At 44.6% G+C, this 19089-nt stretch overlaps 1 protein-coding gene across 1 annotated transcript in view; it reads left to right on the forward strand.

Annotated features, from left to right (window-relative positions):
* Window positions 1-19089, forward strand: part of CACNA2D3 (calcium voltage-gated channel auxiliary subunit alpha2delta 3) — a 729039-nt gene that overhangs the window by 369103 nt on the left and 340847 nt on the right. The window contains exon 10 of the mRNA XM_065407986.1: window positions 18508-18597. Coding sequence (XP_065264058.1) covers window positions 18508-18597 — 90 coding nt within the window. The remainder of the gene's footprint in view (window positions 1-18507; window positions 18598-19089) is intronic.

Consider the following 19089-nt stretch of genomic DNA (forward strand, 5'->3'; position numbering starts at 1 on the left):
GGTTGTAATTATCCCTAAAACAAGTATTACAAGCCAAGGAAATTCAGAGTTAGAGTTAAATCTAGAAGAAATCCAAACATGTTAAGGTACGGAAATGCAGTTAAGGCACTCAGATATGTACTTTAATGTTTATGGTTGCAAATGAGAGGAAATTGATTTTTAAAGAGTCATGTATTCTTTTCTCCCTCCCCCCCCCCCCTTGTCAATTGGGACAATAAAAGGATGATCACAGATTGCTAAATTTCTTAAGGGCCCATTTTTATATTAGTTTTAACTCAAACTAATTAAGATTTTCTTTTAAATTCTCAGAAAAATAATTCTATACTCAGTTTAAGTGCTGTAATTTTTGGTGTGGGAAGGATACATAGTATTCGTCATACAGGACAAATCCCCACTTTCAGTGCAAAACTCAGCTCAGACTTAACAATGGAGCTGCAACCATTGTTTCCATAACATGCAGTGGATAGTCTGGTTGTATCTTATCTTCATGTAAATTCTGTTGCATTTTGCTATTTTTTCACTAGCCAAAGTCTGAGTTCTGTTCAGTCCTACCTCTCCCCTGATTATTGTCGTTGTGGTTCCTGATTCCCAGGTGCATTCATGATTAAGGAGAGCAGTCAGAATGAAGGGGGGAAATGGGCTGAGTTATCCTTTGACCCCATTGACTTCTCATCTCATTTATTTTGTTCTTAAATTCAAAGTTGTATTTGATTTATTAGTAATTAATTTATTTGTAATGTTTTCAGCATGATAGCTGACATAGACTATGACTAAGACATAAATCATACCTTTAAAATTCTCTTTATAAGTCATAGTCTTTGGGTATGTCTACACAGCAGATCTGTGAACGGGCTTGAATCCAGCTACTGAGAGTAGCAGGAGCAGAAAAACAGCAAAGTGCAGGTTTCAGAGCTGGCTAGCAAGCTGAGTACATAATCGAGGTCTGTGCTGGGCTGGTAGTACCTGCACTGCGCTGCCTTCCCTGCTATGAATACCTGCCCTAGCTGGAGTCAAGAGTTGGCTAGGGTAAATTACTTCATACACACCCCATAGTAAACTAGGCAGTTTCCTGTTGAGCAACATTCCTCCATAAATGCATATACTAGAGTGATGGGGGACATACATTCATTCAGTGTTTTGTATGTCCAGTGTGTTGTAGTCTGGATTTTTAAATTGTCTTAAACTATTAGCTAAATATTATTGAAAGTTGTTAAAGAATTTTTATTGTCAGGGAATGAGCAGACAGGAGTGGGCAATGAGCAGAGATTCGACCTCCACATTCCCAGTATTCTAACCAGGACTTTCCCTCTGTCCCTCTGAATAAAGTGGGGAACCAGGAAAATCACAGTGTGTTCCTGGCCTGCTACAGGGATAGCAAAGGAATACAGTCCAGACCTGGCTGTAAAAATCTGTCTAAATAAAAGAAATACCTCTAACATTAAATCCCAAGGAAGAAACCTTGGTATGGCATATTTAGAAATTATATTGATTTTAATGAAATATTTTTGCAGAAATTAATTTGCACACAGCTATATGTCTGGCTCTATTGACCTAACTGCACCTTTGATTTTTGTCTGTGTACTATACAGCTGATGAAAGCACTGTTGCTTTGAAAAACATGTTTGAATCAAATCAGAAATTTTATAAACTTACTTACTATTTCGGATAGGACAGTGAAATGTGAAATGTTGTTTATGGACACTCCAGGTACTGTATTAAGGCACAAAGCAGGCATCTCAAACCGAGATGATCTACCGAAGTCTGATTGCAGTAGTGTTGTAACCGGGTGGGTCCCAGGATACTAAAGAGGCAATATTTTTTATTGGACCAGCTTCTGTTGATGAAAGAGACAAGCTTTTGAGCTTACACGGCACTCTTCTTCAGGTCTGGGAAAGATATTCAGTGTGTCACAGCTAAATGCAAGGGTGGAACAGGTAAGGAATTAATTCATGTTGCAAGAGACCTTTCAAAGTGAAGTGTCAGTTAACAGTTGTAGGACAAAGGGGTACAGTGGGTTACAGATTGTTGTAATGAGCCATAAATCCAGTGTCTTTATTAAATCCTTTATTTTTGGTGTCTAGCAGAGTTATGAACTTAAGTTTCCAGGCTTGTCTTTTGAAGGTGTTGTGCAGGTTTCATTTGAGGATGAGGACTGAGAGGTCAGATTTGGAGTGGATCGCTTTGTGAAAAGTGTTTGCCCATGGGTGATAAGATGTTTTTGTTATTTTCTCAACTTTCTGTGCAAGTTCATTCGAGGGCATAGTGATTGTTTCATTGCACCCACATAGTTTGTTCTTGGGGCACTTAGTGTGCTGTGTGAGATACACCACATGTGAAAGGCATGAGTAGGAGCCACGGATCTTGAAAAGTGTGTTGTCTAGTATTCCTGCTTTGATTTTTAAGTACTTTGAGGGTTCACAGTGTATGATTTAGTTTTGGAATGTTCACAACTTATGTGTGATACAGCAAAAACTGAGATGAAGTAACAAAATGTAATAGCTAGCTAGCTTAACCTACTTTTCTAAATTCTGTCTTTTAGTCATATTGAAGGTGTTTCCCTTAAACCTCTTGTGCTGAGCTGTATTCATTTCCGGAAGTTAAGTACAGATATTAAGAGATAGGTATAATCATTGGATTCAGAATGTATACTTTCCATAATGTGCAAAATTGGATTTGCGTCTAATTTATCACCAGGGTCAAACCTGTAATTATTGCTACAGGTGACATAAAAACAGGTTGAAATGAGTCTTTGTACCTAAATGTGGTGTAGTAATATCAAATATATTTAAAATTTGCATAGTACCAAGATAATTTATAATTTGGCTTTGGCATTAAACAGCTGCTACCTTGAAATATATCAATTTGCTATATACAAATGAAAAAGAAGTGGGAAATAGTTCAGACACTATTCTGTCACCGTCTGCACTTTCTCCACAAAATTACAAACATGTGGGATTGCATATTTTAATACCAGTTTTCTTGGGCCAAGAGGTTTTTTCTTCTTTGAGAAATTCCATATTGCAATTTACCTACCCCATAGGAATGAGATGACAATCTGATTTAATGTAACTCCAGATTTAAAGTTACAATATCACAATATACATTCTTCCTTTATAGGCACTATATATGGATTGAGGACATTTCCCTATAAATGTTTCCAGATGATATGAAATTTATAGAGCATCTGATAGATGCACAGATAGGCATAGTAAATAAAACTAAATAGAGAGCTACCCTTGTGTAAATTAAAATGACAGAGATAGACAGGGCTTAGTGTGCGACTGCTTTCAATGAGCTTTTATTTTCTTGGTTTAATTACCTGAAATTAAACAAACAGAAAATTAATGCAGCAACTAAGTTGTTTGGCATTGCCACTGAGAGGCTGGGAAACAAAAACTCTACATATATAATTTTGTTTAAGCAAATGCCTGTAACTTTTTAAAATTTTATGTAATTAAGGAAGATTGCAATGTGCACAAAGCAGCAGTACAATAAATAAATAAAAATATCCCACTGTGGTCACCTTTATTTCATTCAGTAGCCACAACTAGACCCCAGCTAGCCCCAAACTACTGAGGTTCAGTTTCTTTCAGCCTACTCCTTCCTCATGCAAATAATTTGGAGTAACAAGCAATGCCTTATATCTGGACATATTTAAACCTCATCTCCTTTTCTGTATATCTTCGTTCTGGTGCCACAAACTGGGCTGTGGGCGGTCAAGCCTAGTTTTTGGAGTGGAAGCCAGTAACCAGAGCCAAGGGGTCAGAGCCGCAGTCAGGAAGCCAGTAGGGGAACAGGACTGGAGTGAGGTTGAAAACAAGGCTGGCACAAGAGCAGTCACAGCTGTAGGCATAAACATGGAACAGTCAGAGATCAGTGGTTGCTGTTGGGCTTCAGAGCAGGCTTGCTGACTTCCTCGGCCAGTCAGGCAGAGTGGTCAATCAAGAAGCCCTGCTGTGGCTCAGATGTGCTCATAGGCTGCCCAGAGACTAAACAGGGTGCAGCTGCAAGTCCTCATTCCCCTTGTCCTCATGATACTTGGTTACTCATAGTCCAGTGTTGGGGTTATGGATAAATTGTAGCCTCCCTCCGAGAGCAGCACTACTGCAAATGTCACCTGCCCCCTGGGAACACAAGTGATTAGATAGGATGATGTCCATCACTCTACCATATAACAAGTAACTGCTCTGACCAAGTCCAAGTGTCAGTAGGAAAATGTCCAAATCTGCATCAGAGGAGTGAATGCTATTGTATCATAAAAAATATGTGTGTGGCCCTCCCTGTGACAAATTAATGAACCTCATGATTCCACTACATATAGGCTGGTCTTGGCCAGGGGCGGCTCTAGGCACCAGCAAAGCAAGCACATGCTTGGGGCAGCCCATTTGCAGGGGCGGCAGGGATCCAGCATGGGAGCTGAGAACCAACAGGGAGCCCTGGGAGCTGTAGTTCCTTGGTTAGCTCCCTGCCTATAGAGCCAGCCCTGGAGCAGGGAAAGAACTACATTTCCCAGCATTCCCTTGGCCACTACCAACAGGAAAGAGGGGGAGGGAGTGAGGAAGCTGAGACGTCATGCTGCAGCCTGCTTTGAATGGAGAGCTGCACTGTGAGTAGGGATACCATATTTTAACATTCAAAAAATAGGACACTCCACGGGGAGGGAGGGTAGCCCCACCCTGCCCCCATCCACTCCCTCTGACTGCCCCCCACAAAAACCCCAACCCATCCAACCCCCCTGCTCCCTGTCCCCTGATCACCCCCTCCCGGGACCCCTGCCCCAACTGCCCCGCAGGACCCCACCCCCTATCTAAGCCCCACTGGTCCTTGTCCCCTGATTGCCCCCTCCCGGGAACCCACCCCCTATCTAAGCCTCCCTTCTCCTTGTCCCCAACTGCCCCCTCCTGAGACCCCCCCCAACTTCCCCCCTAGGACCCCACCCCCTACCTGTCCCCTGACAAACCCCTGGGACTCCCATGCCTATCCAACTGCTGCCTGTCCCCTGACTGCCCCCCCCGAACCCCTGACCCATCTAACCCCCCCTTCTCCCTGTCCCTTGACTGCCCCCCCGGAACCCCCTACCCCTTCTCCAACCCCCCAGCCCCCTTACCATGCCACTCAGACCAGCGTGTCTGGCTTCGCGCAGCACCAGACACGCTGCTGCATACATGCTGCTGTGCTCCCCTGTGGAGCCACAGCCCCCCCCAGCACCTGCCTTCCAGATTTGAACACCTCAAAATTCAGGAGTGCTCAAGCTCAGTTTGGGCGGCTGTTACTTCATTTCTCCCAAATCAAATATACTGATCCACTGTAACTTGCTGTAGAAAAAGTAGGATAAAATTGAGCAAGAAATGCTTCCCAGTGGTTATTAGGACTGGAATTGCTATTTTCAACAGCCATTGCCTTGTTTGTTTGTTTGTTTGTTTGTTTAAAAGGAAGACAGTGATATCGCATTGGCAAATTCCCCATAGAAAGAAAGAGTGGAACAAAAGAATAATAAAGGAACCTCAACTTTTCCTCATTTATGTAGGACAGTTTTATAATATGCATCCAGATATCCTCCAATCACACAAGCTGAAAATTGTTCCACTTTACTGCAGTTCTGTAACCATATGGGAACCAATCCTGTCTGTGTTCTGTGCACACCCAAAATTCCTGCTGAATGACCCGCCCTGGGAGTGAGTTACCAGTGACCCAGGGCTGCGGCAGAAGGAGGGTGCAGGGCGGGGGGGGGGGGGGGGGGGGGAGGAGGGAGAGCCCAGGGCTGGGGCGGCAGGAGGTGTGTGTGTGTGGCAATGGTGGGGGTGTAGGGGGAGCCCAGGGCTGGGGCGGCAGGGGGGTGCGACGAGGAGCCCAGGGCTGGGATGGGGGGCAGCCAAAATTTTTTTTGCTTGGGGCGGCAAAAAACCTAGAGCCGGCCCTGGTCTTGGCTATTTTGCTGTTGGCTTTTTTCCTGGTGCAGTCATCCCAGCTGATCTGGCAGCTCTCTGCCAAATATATCTTAGGAACATTTGGGGTCATATCAGCTGAGAGCACGGGGAGAGCTGCAAAAGCAAGCTGCAGTCTCTCTTAACCCTGACCAGGAGACCCAAGTTGGTCCCACTAACAAGATTGTTCTTCAGGTGACACAACCGAGCCCCCTAGGGAGCAAAATGCCAGCTAGTGTAGTTGCACAAGCTCCACTGCAAAACTCAGCTGTGATCCACTATTTTCACCTGTGGACTCAGTGGGCAGGGCAGTGTCCACCGATTCGTATGTTCTGATGTGAAACAATGGTCTTGTGAACCAGCACAAAAAACCTTTAAGGTTTGGTTACCCTTACTCATGCTGAGTAGTAACTTACTTTTTGTGTAGTCCCATTGAAATCAATGTAAATAAAGGTATCACAGTCTAGCCCATAGGAAATGATAGAATAAAAAGGGTCCTGTTCTTCCCTGTTGCATGTAACCACAAATAAAGGGAATCAAACATATGACTGATAGTGAGAGCTGATTGGAATTTTTTAACAAAATGTTTTTTATAAGCCCAGAAAAAAACAACCGTTTTAAAATAGAGTTTCTAGATGTGTTTGTGTGTCTGGTATTTTGCCCAGTGCTCAAGATGAAACTATCAATGAGCTGTAAAAAGCAACAAAGAGTCCTGTGGCACCTTATAGACTAACAGATGTATTGGAGCATAAGCTTTCGTGGGTGAATACCCACTTCAATGGTCTCAATCTGTTGAATTTTACCCAAAGTAGTTCATGGCACTCACAAAATCTTTGGGGGACCCAAACTGAGAATGGTATTTAAGAAAATGTACATTTTTACACTGCATGTGCCAATACAGAAAAATGGCTAAAGGGTTACCGTTCCTCCCATTTTATATGCTTTACACGCGATTCTTGTAGAGGCTCTAAAATCTGAACAGTTAATCAAAGTGCTTTGAAATTTGGTGTGGTTGGTGATGATGCTGGGTAGTGTTAGTGATGCAAATTTGGAGTCATTTGTCTCTAGTTACAGGAGCCCCACACCAGTTTTCTCCAGTTGCCTTGTATTGTTAAACTAATAAGTACTAATGACTGGATGAATCACTGGCCTGTTGATTTCTGTGAATTCACCCTTCAATTAATGTATCTGGATAAATTACCATAATCTCCACCCAAGACAAAAGAAGTTTAGGACTAAGTGGTTTGAGGTTGTTACAATTTGTGAATTACGGGTGGCCATTTTTGGGGGTGTGGAGGAATGTAATCAAATCTTGGGGGAAGGGGGAAATAGATGGGGGGATGCTTCCTGAGAGGGGAAGGGCACTAGGGGGTGGAGGAGTGGGGGAATAGGGTTGTGGGGGATTGAGGCTGAAGCAAGGGGAGGGAGGTTATGGGAGGGGGATAAATGGTAGGGGAGGTAAGAGAGGTTGGGGGATCAGGTGAAGAGACATGGCACCCCCCCCCGTTCTGCCAATGCACCCAACCTGCCTGCATTCCACAGCTCTGCCAGTGCACTCCAGTCCCCTATACCCCATCCACCCTGCAGCCCCAGCTCTGCCATACACCCCAACTCCTGGGCACTCCACAGCTCTGCCAGAATATTCCATCCTCACTATGCCCCCAGGTTTGCCAGTGAACCCCAACCTTCTAGCACCCCAACCACCCTGCAGCCTTAGCCCTGCCAGTGCATCCCAACCTCCTACTCCCTCTGCTTTTCCAGTGCACCCCAATCTCTGTGCACTCCCACAACTCTGCCAGTGCAATCCAACCACCTTGCAATCCAACCTTTCTGCACCCATAGCTCTGCCGTTACACCCCAATGCTGCCTCCCAGCCTCCTTCACCCCAGCTCTGCCAATGCAACCTAAATCCTTTGCACCCAAACTCCCTGCAGCTCCAGGTGTGTCAGTACACCCCAACCCTGTAATACTTCCCAGCCCTGCTAGTGCACCACAACCACCCTATACCCCAACCTTCCTGCACCCCAGCATTATTCCCCTGTAATATAGTTATCCTAGAATATCAGGGTTGGAAGGAACCTCAGGAGGTCATCTACTCCAACCCCCTGCTCAAAGCAGGACCAATCCCGAGACAGATTTTTGCCCCAGATCCCTAAATGGCCCCCTCAAGGATTGAACTCATAACCCTGGGTTTGACCTGTATAAAATCTTGTTTGCCAACCATATATTATTGTTGGGTCTGCTGGTTGGAAATTTTTCATCAAAATAAGATTTTTGACATCTGAGAGTATTTTTTTTTAAACAGAGTCAGATATGTGCAGAGGTTCAGCAAGACCTCTGTACCACTGAAGTCCTCTTTGAGTGATGCATGGTCCTTGTCCTGCTCCTCTGTGCAGTGCTAAATTTCACTATTACATTTTTCTGAAATTCCTCTTTTCACCCTCCATTTTTTCCAACTAGCTCTAAATTGAGACATGGATAGATCCTCAGCTGAATGCATCCACATCCACTTATTGTAATGAAGTCACAACTTCCCTTGTATGTATTATTCACCTATAATTTTGTAATCAGACATCAAGGCCTGATTGTCATAATTGTGTGACTAATTTGCATTCAGAATTACCAAGGTTATGCATGCAAATTAGGTATCTGAGTCTGCTAGTAGACATTGCACATAGTGGTAATTGCACATGGAAATTAGGTTTATAATTACACACAAATGTTTGTGTACACAGTTGTACATCTGCACAGATATCCCATTCAGCGTCTAAACACTCTCATATTACTGTGCAAGAGCTCCAATTCTATGATGATAGGTACTAAAAAAGTCCTGAGGTAGATGGACAGATAGGTGAGAGAGAAATTTTCACTGGTTTCTCATGCTACTTACTATCAAAAGAACATCATACGTAAAAATAAGAAGGTGCAAAGGCCTTTTTAATGCAAGGGAATCCAAGATTCTATTCTGGGTTCTCTCTGACTTTGAATAAGTCATTTAAAGGGAGACTATAAACTTGCAATCACGCTTCTAATTTAAAATGTGTTTGCTGATATTATAAAAGATTTTTGCAACCTTTTTTGAGAAGCTGTAACATCTCGTAATTTGCAGCAACTCTCTGAAATTTGGGCGAGAGCGCGTTTTCAGTCTACAAATGTCTCCTCCCCTCCCATCCCCAATCACTCCCCTCCTTAGATCCAGCACATACCCCCAGCAGCCAGTTTTTCACTCTGAGGGCAGTGTATGAGCCAGAAGTGCCTCACCTCTGGTGTGGGGAGGGAGAGAGAGAGCCTGGATTGGTCCTCCCTGATTTCTCTCTGCACCTACCACATGGCACCAGTGGCCCAATCTTCCCTCTACAATAGTGGCCTATTTCTGCTGACACCTAATGTAGTTTAGTCCTGTAGCTCAAGTGATAGACACCTATACTGTAGACTAGGAAATTACATTCAAAAATTTATGGTAAATTTCTTTTATGGTAAAAGAAAATGATTTAGGTTACAAAGTCAAGCAATTGAAAGTTAGGGAATGCCAGATTTACAGTTGCCAGTGCAACCTTAATTCTGCTCCCTTGTGCACGTGCATTACAATAAAGCCTAGTTGCATGGTCACATACTGTTTTTTCAAGTTGGTGTCTTTAAACACACTGACCCTCAATTGTAAAATCAGTTCAGTGTAATACTTATGTGACTTGCAGGGAGCTGTCAGGCTTGCTTTTTTGGAATGCACTGAAATTGGTTGAAAAATATGATATAGGTACAAAGTATTGTTTACATGTGCAGCACTCCTGCTGTTATATATATACTTCCTGATGTGGCTACTGATTGGTGTTTGTATAATGTACAAACACCCAAACAGAGGTATGCTAAGTTGAAATGCTGGCATTCTCGCATCCAAAATTAGATACTTTTTTGAAAATGTAATGCCTGTAGTATTCCTTTACTAATGAAAGGAGTTGCAAAACCATGACTTACAATATGCTTTAGTCTAGCGCATAGATACAGATGACTGGAAATCTGAAAAGGGAGAAACTGAATGTCTGGAGCTTTGTTTTTTTCCCCTTAAAAACAATAATCATCATGGGCCAGATTCACTGAACAATACCTTATGCCATCAGTAGTCCCACTGAAGTCATTTGGACCTGCTAATGGAATATAGTATCACTCATTGTCATTATGGGTATTGGAATCTGGCTTTTTATAAAGTGCAATAGGCACAATAATACATCTTGATTGTTTTAAAACAAACCTACCCTCAACTAGATGTAGACTAACAGCTTGAAAAATCTATTCTTTGTTCCACCATTGAAAAGACTTTTAACTTCCTTTAGCATAACTCCAGTTAGTGCAGTGTATCCATGAAACCCAGTATGGTAAAGATGTGCACTGCGCATTAAAGAAACAATCATTTAAATGTTATTGACTAAATTTTCTAGTGGATGGATAAACATAGTGTTGAAGTGCTATTGACATTCTCAAACAACAAAGAACAGATTGAAAACCAATGAAAGAGAATACAAAGCATAGTTTTTAAAAAACAACAACCCTTAATTAATTCAGTCCTTTTGCAGAATCACCTACTAGCATCTGTTCACTATGAGGCCGGAGGCAGAAAACATGGATTCATTAAAATTCATAGTGCATGAAATCCATTGTCAACATTTTACCATTTTGTATAGCAAACAAATGTCAACATTATATTTTTACATATTTCAACAGTGTATTTTTCGGCACATCTATATCTAACTATAAGGAGAGAAAATATTTGTTCATCTGATAGATCTATGAATTGATTTATAGATTAAAAATTATACAATTTACTGGTAATTTTAAATAATCTGTTTCTTTATACTGTATGTTCATATGTGATAGTGTACATACATTGTCAAAAAGTTTTCACAGTATCCATGAAATAGTCTGTGAAACGGTCTGAGCTTTTGTAAACTATTGTGAAGCATTCTTTTATAGCGAAGTTCATCGTTAGTTTAATTAGTGTTTGTGGAACAGTAATTTGCTTCCAAGGGCAAAAATTCAATTGGGATACTTAATTGCTTATTTTAATCCAGTTGATTTATTAAAAGATAAAAGGTAAGAACCTTAACCCTCCTATAGAAAGTTGGTATTGACAGTTTCCAGGAGATTCCACCAGTCCGGGACATAAGAAGCAGCTATGACAGCTGTGCGCTACCTCATCACCACCTCTGCCAGGTCTGTGAGAGAGGAGGCGTGGCTGCTACAGCTAGTTGAAATTTTCTTGTCAAAATAATTGTTTTGACAAAAGATGGATTTATCACCAAATCAAAAAATATTCACAGAAAATGTTAATTTAGGTTTAATTTTTCCATTTTTCAAGACAATCCGAAAAGCAAATTTTTTTTTAGTAATCCTTTTCATGACATTAGACTGGGTGTGATATCCAATTGGAATCTTGACTACACTGGGCTTTGGATCAGGGCTATAGACAGGTTAGAGTACCCAGGAGAGTGTTCTGAATTATTCTAGGAACAAAGAATCAGCCCCAGAATTGAGGAACCGCTATCTTTGTGTTCCGACTTATCCCAATGCACTCAATACACACAGGTTGTGGTGGAAAAGCTGGCAATGTAGCTTGCTGTCAATATAAGCTTAAATTTCCAAGGATTTTAAAATTTGTATAAAAAAGTTCAATGCATTTATTGAATGTTTGAGTATTTTATTCACATCATTTTATTATTATTTTAAAAATTTCGGTGCAATACAAATGTATTAAAGGTCATTGGTATTTTAACTTTTTATTTTAGAAACATAATTATTTCTTTGTTTCATTTGGCTTTATATAGGTAGTGTTTTGAAAATGTTCAATTACAAATGTTGCTTGGCCATATAGAAATGTAGGTGTTCCCCTTCTGGATCAGATATCCATTTATTTAGTTCTTGCTCTAGTTAATCTAGTTCTTTATCTAGTTCTTTTTTCTAATTGTAGAAATGCCATAAAACCAAATGTACTGTAAATGTTTTTCCCAAGACATGGCTTCCTTCTCTAGTCTTCCTCCACACCCGAACTCTTGATTTTCTTGGTTCAAATTATTAATTATATCTATGTAGCTAGTAGGAAAGAATGTCATTAAAATTATAATTATTATTACTATACACATATTTATTGGTGTTAGTTTAAATTAACTATCTGGTACTGGAGGCAAAAGCTCCATTCCACTATCTAGGCCGTACTGGGTTTTATGCTGTTACTGCTTATTTAGATAAACAAGGCTTTGCCTTTTGGCTATTCAAAATATTGAGCTGCGTGAACCACATTTAGAAGGTCACTATGAACATTAAACTACACTAATTGTTTTGGAAAACCAGCCTATTCTTGTGGCAAAAACATATGCCTCAAAATTGCCTGGAGCTGAGATGTAAATTTTTTACCTCTAATTTACTAGAATTTAACAAAATAGAAAGTATATGGCTTCCAATAAACTATAATATACTTTTATTTTACAAAATTTTTTTGCATTATAGAGAATTGTTTGAGAGTGACTTGTACTAGGTGATACTACATACAACAACTTTTTATAGCAGCATGGTTCATGACACTGTATTTGTCAGTTTGTATGTCAATCTTTCCATTATAAACCTAGAAGACTTAATTTCCTGATATGAAAACATTGTTTTTAGAATGAATTAGTTGTTTGGTTATAAAAATCAGATCATTCCATGTCTGGTAATTTACAGTCTCTCAAAAATTGCCAACAGTTTTTAATACCCGGTATGTCTGGAGCATATTCTGACCTTATTATGATACACTTGTTGTAGTGTTCTACTATTGCTGAATGTAATATTCGTGAAAGGGGACAGAATTTTGGCAGTTCCAGAAAGTGATTGGTTTATATACTTTTATGTTTTAAATTCTGGAGACTTTCTTTTAAAACAAATGAAATGGAAAGAAAGCTAAAATTCTCCTTCTTGGAGCCCAGAATCTGGCTCTGTTAACATGGGGCCTTTGTGAGCTCGCACAAGCCCCCTTCAACTCATAAGCATCCTTTCCTAATTCTCCTTTCCCTCTATTATTCTCTATGTTACTTGCTAATTTCAATCTGTGCCAGGTTTGGTGGACTGAAAATAGCTTGAGAACTGGACAATTTTCCTGCTTCTTTTATAATGTAGCTTTTTATTGAAATCCTATCCAGACATCAACTTAAACAAATCAGATTAATAACACAAATTTCTTCTTCGAGTGATTGCTCCTGTGTATTCCACAGTAGGTGTGCGTGCTCGCCACATGCACCAGTGCTGGAAGTTTTTCCCTTAGCAGTACCCGTAGTGGGGGAGCACCGCTGCAACTCCTGGAGTAGCGCCTCTATATCGCGCTATAAGGGGAGCTGCGCACTCCCCCCACCCTCAGTTCCTTCTTGCCGCCAGTGAAGGTAGTCGGAACTTAGTGCTCCAGCTCTGCTGCAGCACTGCAAACCTTAGTAGTACCGGCACCGGAGGAATCCATTGCGGTGCCACCACCCGCCTTACAGGAAGATTTTAAGGCTAACCAGGAGCTCCTTAGGCGGGTCGCCTCCAATCTCCAGCTCCAGGCTGAAGAGATGGAGGAGCCGTGGGACACGTTGTTCAACATCGTGTCCTCTTTGGCACCGGACCGTGTGGTCCTACCTCTCCACCAAGGGGTGGCCAATATCTCCATGTCGCTTTGGCAAACCCCGGCGTTCTTGGCGCCTATTTCAAAAAAGGCGGAGAGAAAGTACTTTGTGCCAGCAAAGCGGCACGAATATTTGTATTCTCACCCGGTACCCAACTCTCTGGTGGTGGAGTCGGTAAACCACTGAGAGAGACATGGCCAACCCGCGCCCACCCCCAAAGATAAAGACTCCAGAAGACTGGATACCTTCGGCAGGAAGGTTTATTCATCGGCGAGCTTCCAGCTCAGGGTGGCTAATCATCAAGCCCTCCTGAGCCACTGTGATTTTAACCTGTGGGGGTCCCTGCCAAAGTTCGAACCTCTTCTTCAGGAAAAGGATAAGAAGGAGTTCAGAGCTTTGGTCGACGAAGGCGCGGCGGTGGCGAAAGCGGCCCTCCAAGCGGCTTCGGACGCGGCAGATACAGCAGCCCGTTTGATGGCCTCTGCTGTTGCCATGCGCAGGGCATCGTGGCTCTCGCTGTCAGGGCTGTCCGTGGAGTCCCAGTCCCTCATGTAGGACTTGCCTTTCGACGGGAAGGCCCTGTTTGCGGATCAGACAGACACCTGTCTACACGGGATGAAGGACTACCGCACCACCCTGCAAACTCTGGGCCTATATGTCCCACCGGCTAAGGACAAACCCAGGCCACAGACCTCGGTTCCTCCAAGTAGGGGCAGATATGAGCCTCCACCTAAGAGGGTGAGGGAGCAGAGACGTAGGTCCCAGCGCCAGTCCCGCTCAGCCCTGCGACCTGGGCCCTCCAAGGGCAAAAGGCAGGGAAAGAGGTGCTTTTGACTCTTTGCAGGGGGCCACCAGGCCTGTTGCCAGGGGAGCCCCCCAGTTAATAAAGTTTGTGTTCTGCAACCATTTATCTGCCTTCCGAGTGCAATGGTCCCATATAACGTTGGACCAGTGGGTCCTCAGCATCATTTCCAGGGGCTACATGTTGCAGTTCACTTCGCCCCCCCCTCCACCACCCCTCGCCCCCGGAAATCCCCGGGCACCCGGAGCATCACCTCCTTCTAGACCAGGAGGTGATGCGCCTCCTCACCCTGGGCGCAGTGGAGAAGGTGCCTCGGGAATTCCAGGGCAGGGGTTTCTACTCCCGGTATTTCCTGATTCCAAAGGCAAAAGGCAGGCTCAGGCCCATCCTCGACCTGCGGAGCCTCAATCAGTTTATGGTTCGTTACAAGTTCCGCATGGTTTCCCTGGCCTCTATTATTCCATCCCTAGACCTGGGGGATTGGGTCGCAGCCGTGGACCTCCAGGATGCCTATTTCCATGTCCATATTTTCGAGGGTCACAGGCGCTTCCTCTGCTTCCTGGTAGGGCGGGACCACTACCAGTTTACGGTCCTTCCCTTTGGCCTCTCCATGGTCCCCGGGGTTTTTACCAAATGCATGGCGGTAGTGGCAGCCTACCTCAGGAGGAACGGGCTGCAAATTTCCCCCTACCTGGGTGACTGGCTGCTCAAAGGTAAGTCTCGGTCCCAGGTGCAAGCCCAGATGAAATTCCTGCTGGCCACTTGCGAGAGTCTAGGCCTAGTGGTAAACGAAGACAAGTCCACGTTAGTGCCGGTTCAGCGATACACTTCATAGGAGCGCAGTTGGACTTGGTGGTGGCCACGGCCTCTCTTCCTAGGGACAGGTTCAAGATGCTCAAAAGTCTCATAGCCTCGGTCACATCCTTCCCCGTGACAACAGCAAGGGTGTGCCTTCAACTCCTGGGCCACATGGCAGCCTGCACCTCAGTGGTGTGACATGCCAGGCTCAGAATGAGGCCCCTCCAACTCTGGCTAGCCTCCTAATATTCCCAGGCCAGGGACGGCCTGGACAAGGTTGTCACGGTACCTCCCAATGTAGTGGCCGACCTGCAATGGTGGTCCCTCCCGGACAACATGTTACAAGGGATCCCCTTCCGAGAGACCCCTCCCTCACTAGATCTAGTTTCGGACGCCTCGGACCTGGGGTGGTTAGCCCATGTGGAGAGCTTCCAAACCCAGGGCAGATGGTCGACCTCAGAATTGTCCCTCCACATAAACGTCAGGGAACTCAGGGCGGTGCGCCTGGCGTGCATAGCGTTCAGCCTGCACCTTCGGGGAAAGATGGTCAGAGTCCTCACGGACAATATGACCGCGATGTATTACATCAACAGGCAAAGGGGCACGCACTCCTCGGCTTGTGCCAGGAAGCCCTGGACCTATGGGAATTTTGTATAGCCCACGACATCTCTCTGAGGGCTTTTCACCTACCCGGCATGCGCAATATGCGAGCCGATCACCTCAGCAGGGTTTTCTCCCACCAATACGAGTGGTCACTCCACTGGGAGGTCGCCCGGCAGCTCTTCCGAGAGTGGGGAGCTCCCCAGGTAGATCTCTTTGCTACCGCCCAGAATCGTCTCTGCCCCCAGTTCTGCTCCAGGGCAGGGGCAGAAAGGGGGGCGATCTCGGATGCATTCCTCCTACGGTGGTCAGACCAACTGTTCTATGCCTTTCCACCGTTTCCACTGATAGGCAAGGTCCTGCAGAAAGTAAAGGCGGACAGGTCGAGGGTCATCCTCATAGCCCCGGATTGGGCCCGCCAGCCTTGGTACGGGACCCTCCTGCAACTGTTAGCGACCCCCCCGTGGAGGCTGCCGCTCCGCCCGGATCTCCTCTCCCAGGAGAGGGGATGCCTTCTCCATCCCAGCCTAGCCGCGCTTCACTTGACAGCGTGGTTGCTCCATGGTTAAACAAGGAGGAGGGAAGGTGTTCGGAGGATGTCAGATGAATTCTGCTGGAGAGCAGAAAGCCATCTACACCACGGACCTACCTTGCCAAATGTTTTAGGTTTTCTAGGTGGGCGAGAGAGCAGGGCGCCTCCCCGTCATCCGCATCCCTCCAACTTATTCTAGATTACCTCCTGTCCCTTAGGACCCCAGGTCTAGCTCTGGCCTCCGTCAGAGTACATTTAGTGTCCATTTCAGCCTTTCACCCTCCGGTGCAGGGTCACTCGCTGTTTTCCCATGAGATCACCTCCCCCTTTTTAAAGGGACTAGATCATACATTTCCATACGCCAGGGCCCCAGTCCCGCAATGGGATCTGAACCTAGTGCTATCCCGCCTCACGGGCCCTCCCTTTGAACCCTTGGCCACGTGTTCCTGGTCCCACCTGTCCTGGAAAGTAGCATTCTTGGTGGCTATCACCTCAGCCCGTCGGGTCTCGGAGCTTAGGGCCTTGACCTCGGAACCCCATATACAGTCTTCCATAGGGATACGGTCCAGCTTTGCCCACATCCTGCGTTTCTCCCCAAGGTGGTCTCCGCCTTCCATATTGAACAGGACATTTTCTTACCGGTACTCTGTCCTAAGCCCCATTCCTCTAATGAGGAGCGCCGCCTACACACGCTAGATGTGCGTAGGGCGCTTGCCTTTTACCTGGACCGTACCAGGCCGTTGAGGAAATCCTCGCAGCTGTTCATTGCATCGGCCGAGCGTATGAGAGGGCAACCAGTCTCCACCCAGCACCTTTCCCGCTGGATCACCTCGTGCATACGCACGTGTTACGACTTGGCAGGGGTTCCCCCGCCGCCTATCGTAAAGGCGCATTCTACGAGAGCGCAGGCCTCGTCAGCCGCCTATGTAGACCACGTCCCTATCCAGGACATACGTAGGGCTGCCATTTGTCCACACCTTTTCCTCGCACTATGCGATCATCTCCCAAACACGGGATGACGCCGGGTTTGGTAGGGCGGTACTCCGTCCCGATAACCTTTAAACTCCTACCCACCTCCATCAGATTTAGCTTGGAGTCACCTACTGTGGAATACACAGGAACAATCACTCAAAGAAGAAAGGACAGTTACCTGTTCCGTAACTGGCGTTCTTCGAGATGTGTTGCTCCTGTCTATTCCACACCCCGCCCTCCTTCCCCTCTGTTGGAGTTGTCTGGCAAGAAGGAACTGAGGGTGGGGGGAGTGCGCAGCTCCCCTTATAGCGCAATATAGAGGCGCTACTCCAGGTGTCGCAGTGGTGCTCCCCCACTACGGGTACTGCTAAGGGAAAAACTTCCGGCACCGGTGCACGTGGCGAGCACGCACACCTACTGTGGAATAGACAGGAGCAACACATCTCGAAGAACGCCAGTTACGGAACAAGTAACTGTCCTTTCTAACTTGTGCATTAATCTTGGACTTCTAATTTCTCTTGTGTCATAACACTCCTGTTTGCATTTGACTAACAGAACTGAGAATATCAAATAACAAAACATGTCTATCCGCCTCCTCATATATATCCAATCCACCATACCCTTTACTCCCTTCCTAAAGTTATTGCTAATATTTGTTCTTATTGAGGATAGACGGATCCTATTAGATGTGGATTTTTTTTCTTGCTTTCATTATTTTTGTTGGAACATCTACTGGGAATATGTTGAAACTCCCTCTGCCTAAACAGGGAGGGATAGCTCAGTGGTTTGAGCATTGGCCTGCTAAACCCAGGGTTGTGAGTTCAATCCTTGAGGGCGCCATTTGGGGATCTGGGGCAAAATCAGTACTTGGTCCTGCTAGTGAAGGCAGGGGGCTGGACTCGATGACCTTTCAAGGTCCCTTCCAGTTCTAGGAGATGGGATATCTCCATTAATAAAAAAAAAAGGCTGGGAATTGGGTGTTATAAATCGTTGAGAACTGTCTCAGTGTTGACAGCTGGCTGTCCAGTGATTCAGGATTGTGATTTGGATATGTATGAGAAAAATAATTGAATAAGTAAGTAACAAAATTTTTCCATTTATCCCAGATTTACTTTAATCTTTATTTTATCATTAATGTTATATAGGTATATTAAAATATCCATACATCATCAGTCAATGACTTCTATAAAATATATTAACATGTATATTGAATTTGTTAGAATATTGCTTTTACAACCTGTTTTTTTCATGTTTCAGCACTTCAGGGAACACCTCAACAAACTTTTTGCAAAAGGAATTGGAATGCTGGATATAGCTTTAAATGAAGCTTTCAACATTCTCAGTGATGTAAGTTTGCACCTTTCTTTAAGCATTTGCATTGATGCTCCTCCCCCCCCCCATTAAGTTAATTGCTGAAAATAAACTTTCATTTTAATAACTAGCTAATAAATCGTGACAGGCTCCTGCTCAAAGTCCTCCCCATAGGATTATGATGATAAGAAAGGTGCTTCATGAGCTAGCCTACAGTGTAATACTTGAAAATTGCCCATATCCAATAAACGAAGCAGATCTACTAACATTTATGTATATAAAATTGAGAGAGAGAGAGACACACACACATTATCAAGATTATTTAAGTGGCTGTTTATTCACATTAGACCAGTGTTTTTCAAAGTTCGGGTCGCGGCATGTAAGGCACTGGGTCGCTCTGGTCAGCACGCCAACCGGGATGTTAAAAGTCCCGTCGGCGGTGCTGCCCAGCTAAGGCAGGCTAGTGCCTACCTGTTTCGACACTGCGCTGCGCCCTGGAAGTGGCCAGCAGTGAGTCTGGCTTCTAGG

Source organism: Emys orbicularis, chromosome 7 (genome assembly GCF_028017835.1).
Source record: "Emys orbicularis isolate rEmyOrb1 chromosome 7, rEmyOrb1.hap1, whole genome shotgun sequence".
In the NCBI taxonomy this organism is placed as follows: domain Eukaryota; kingdom Metazoa; phylum Chordata; order Testudines; family Emydidae; genus Emys; species Emys orbicularis.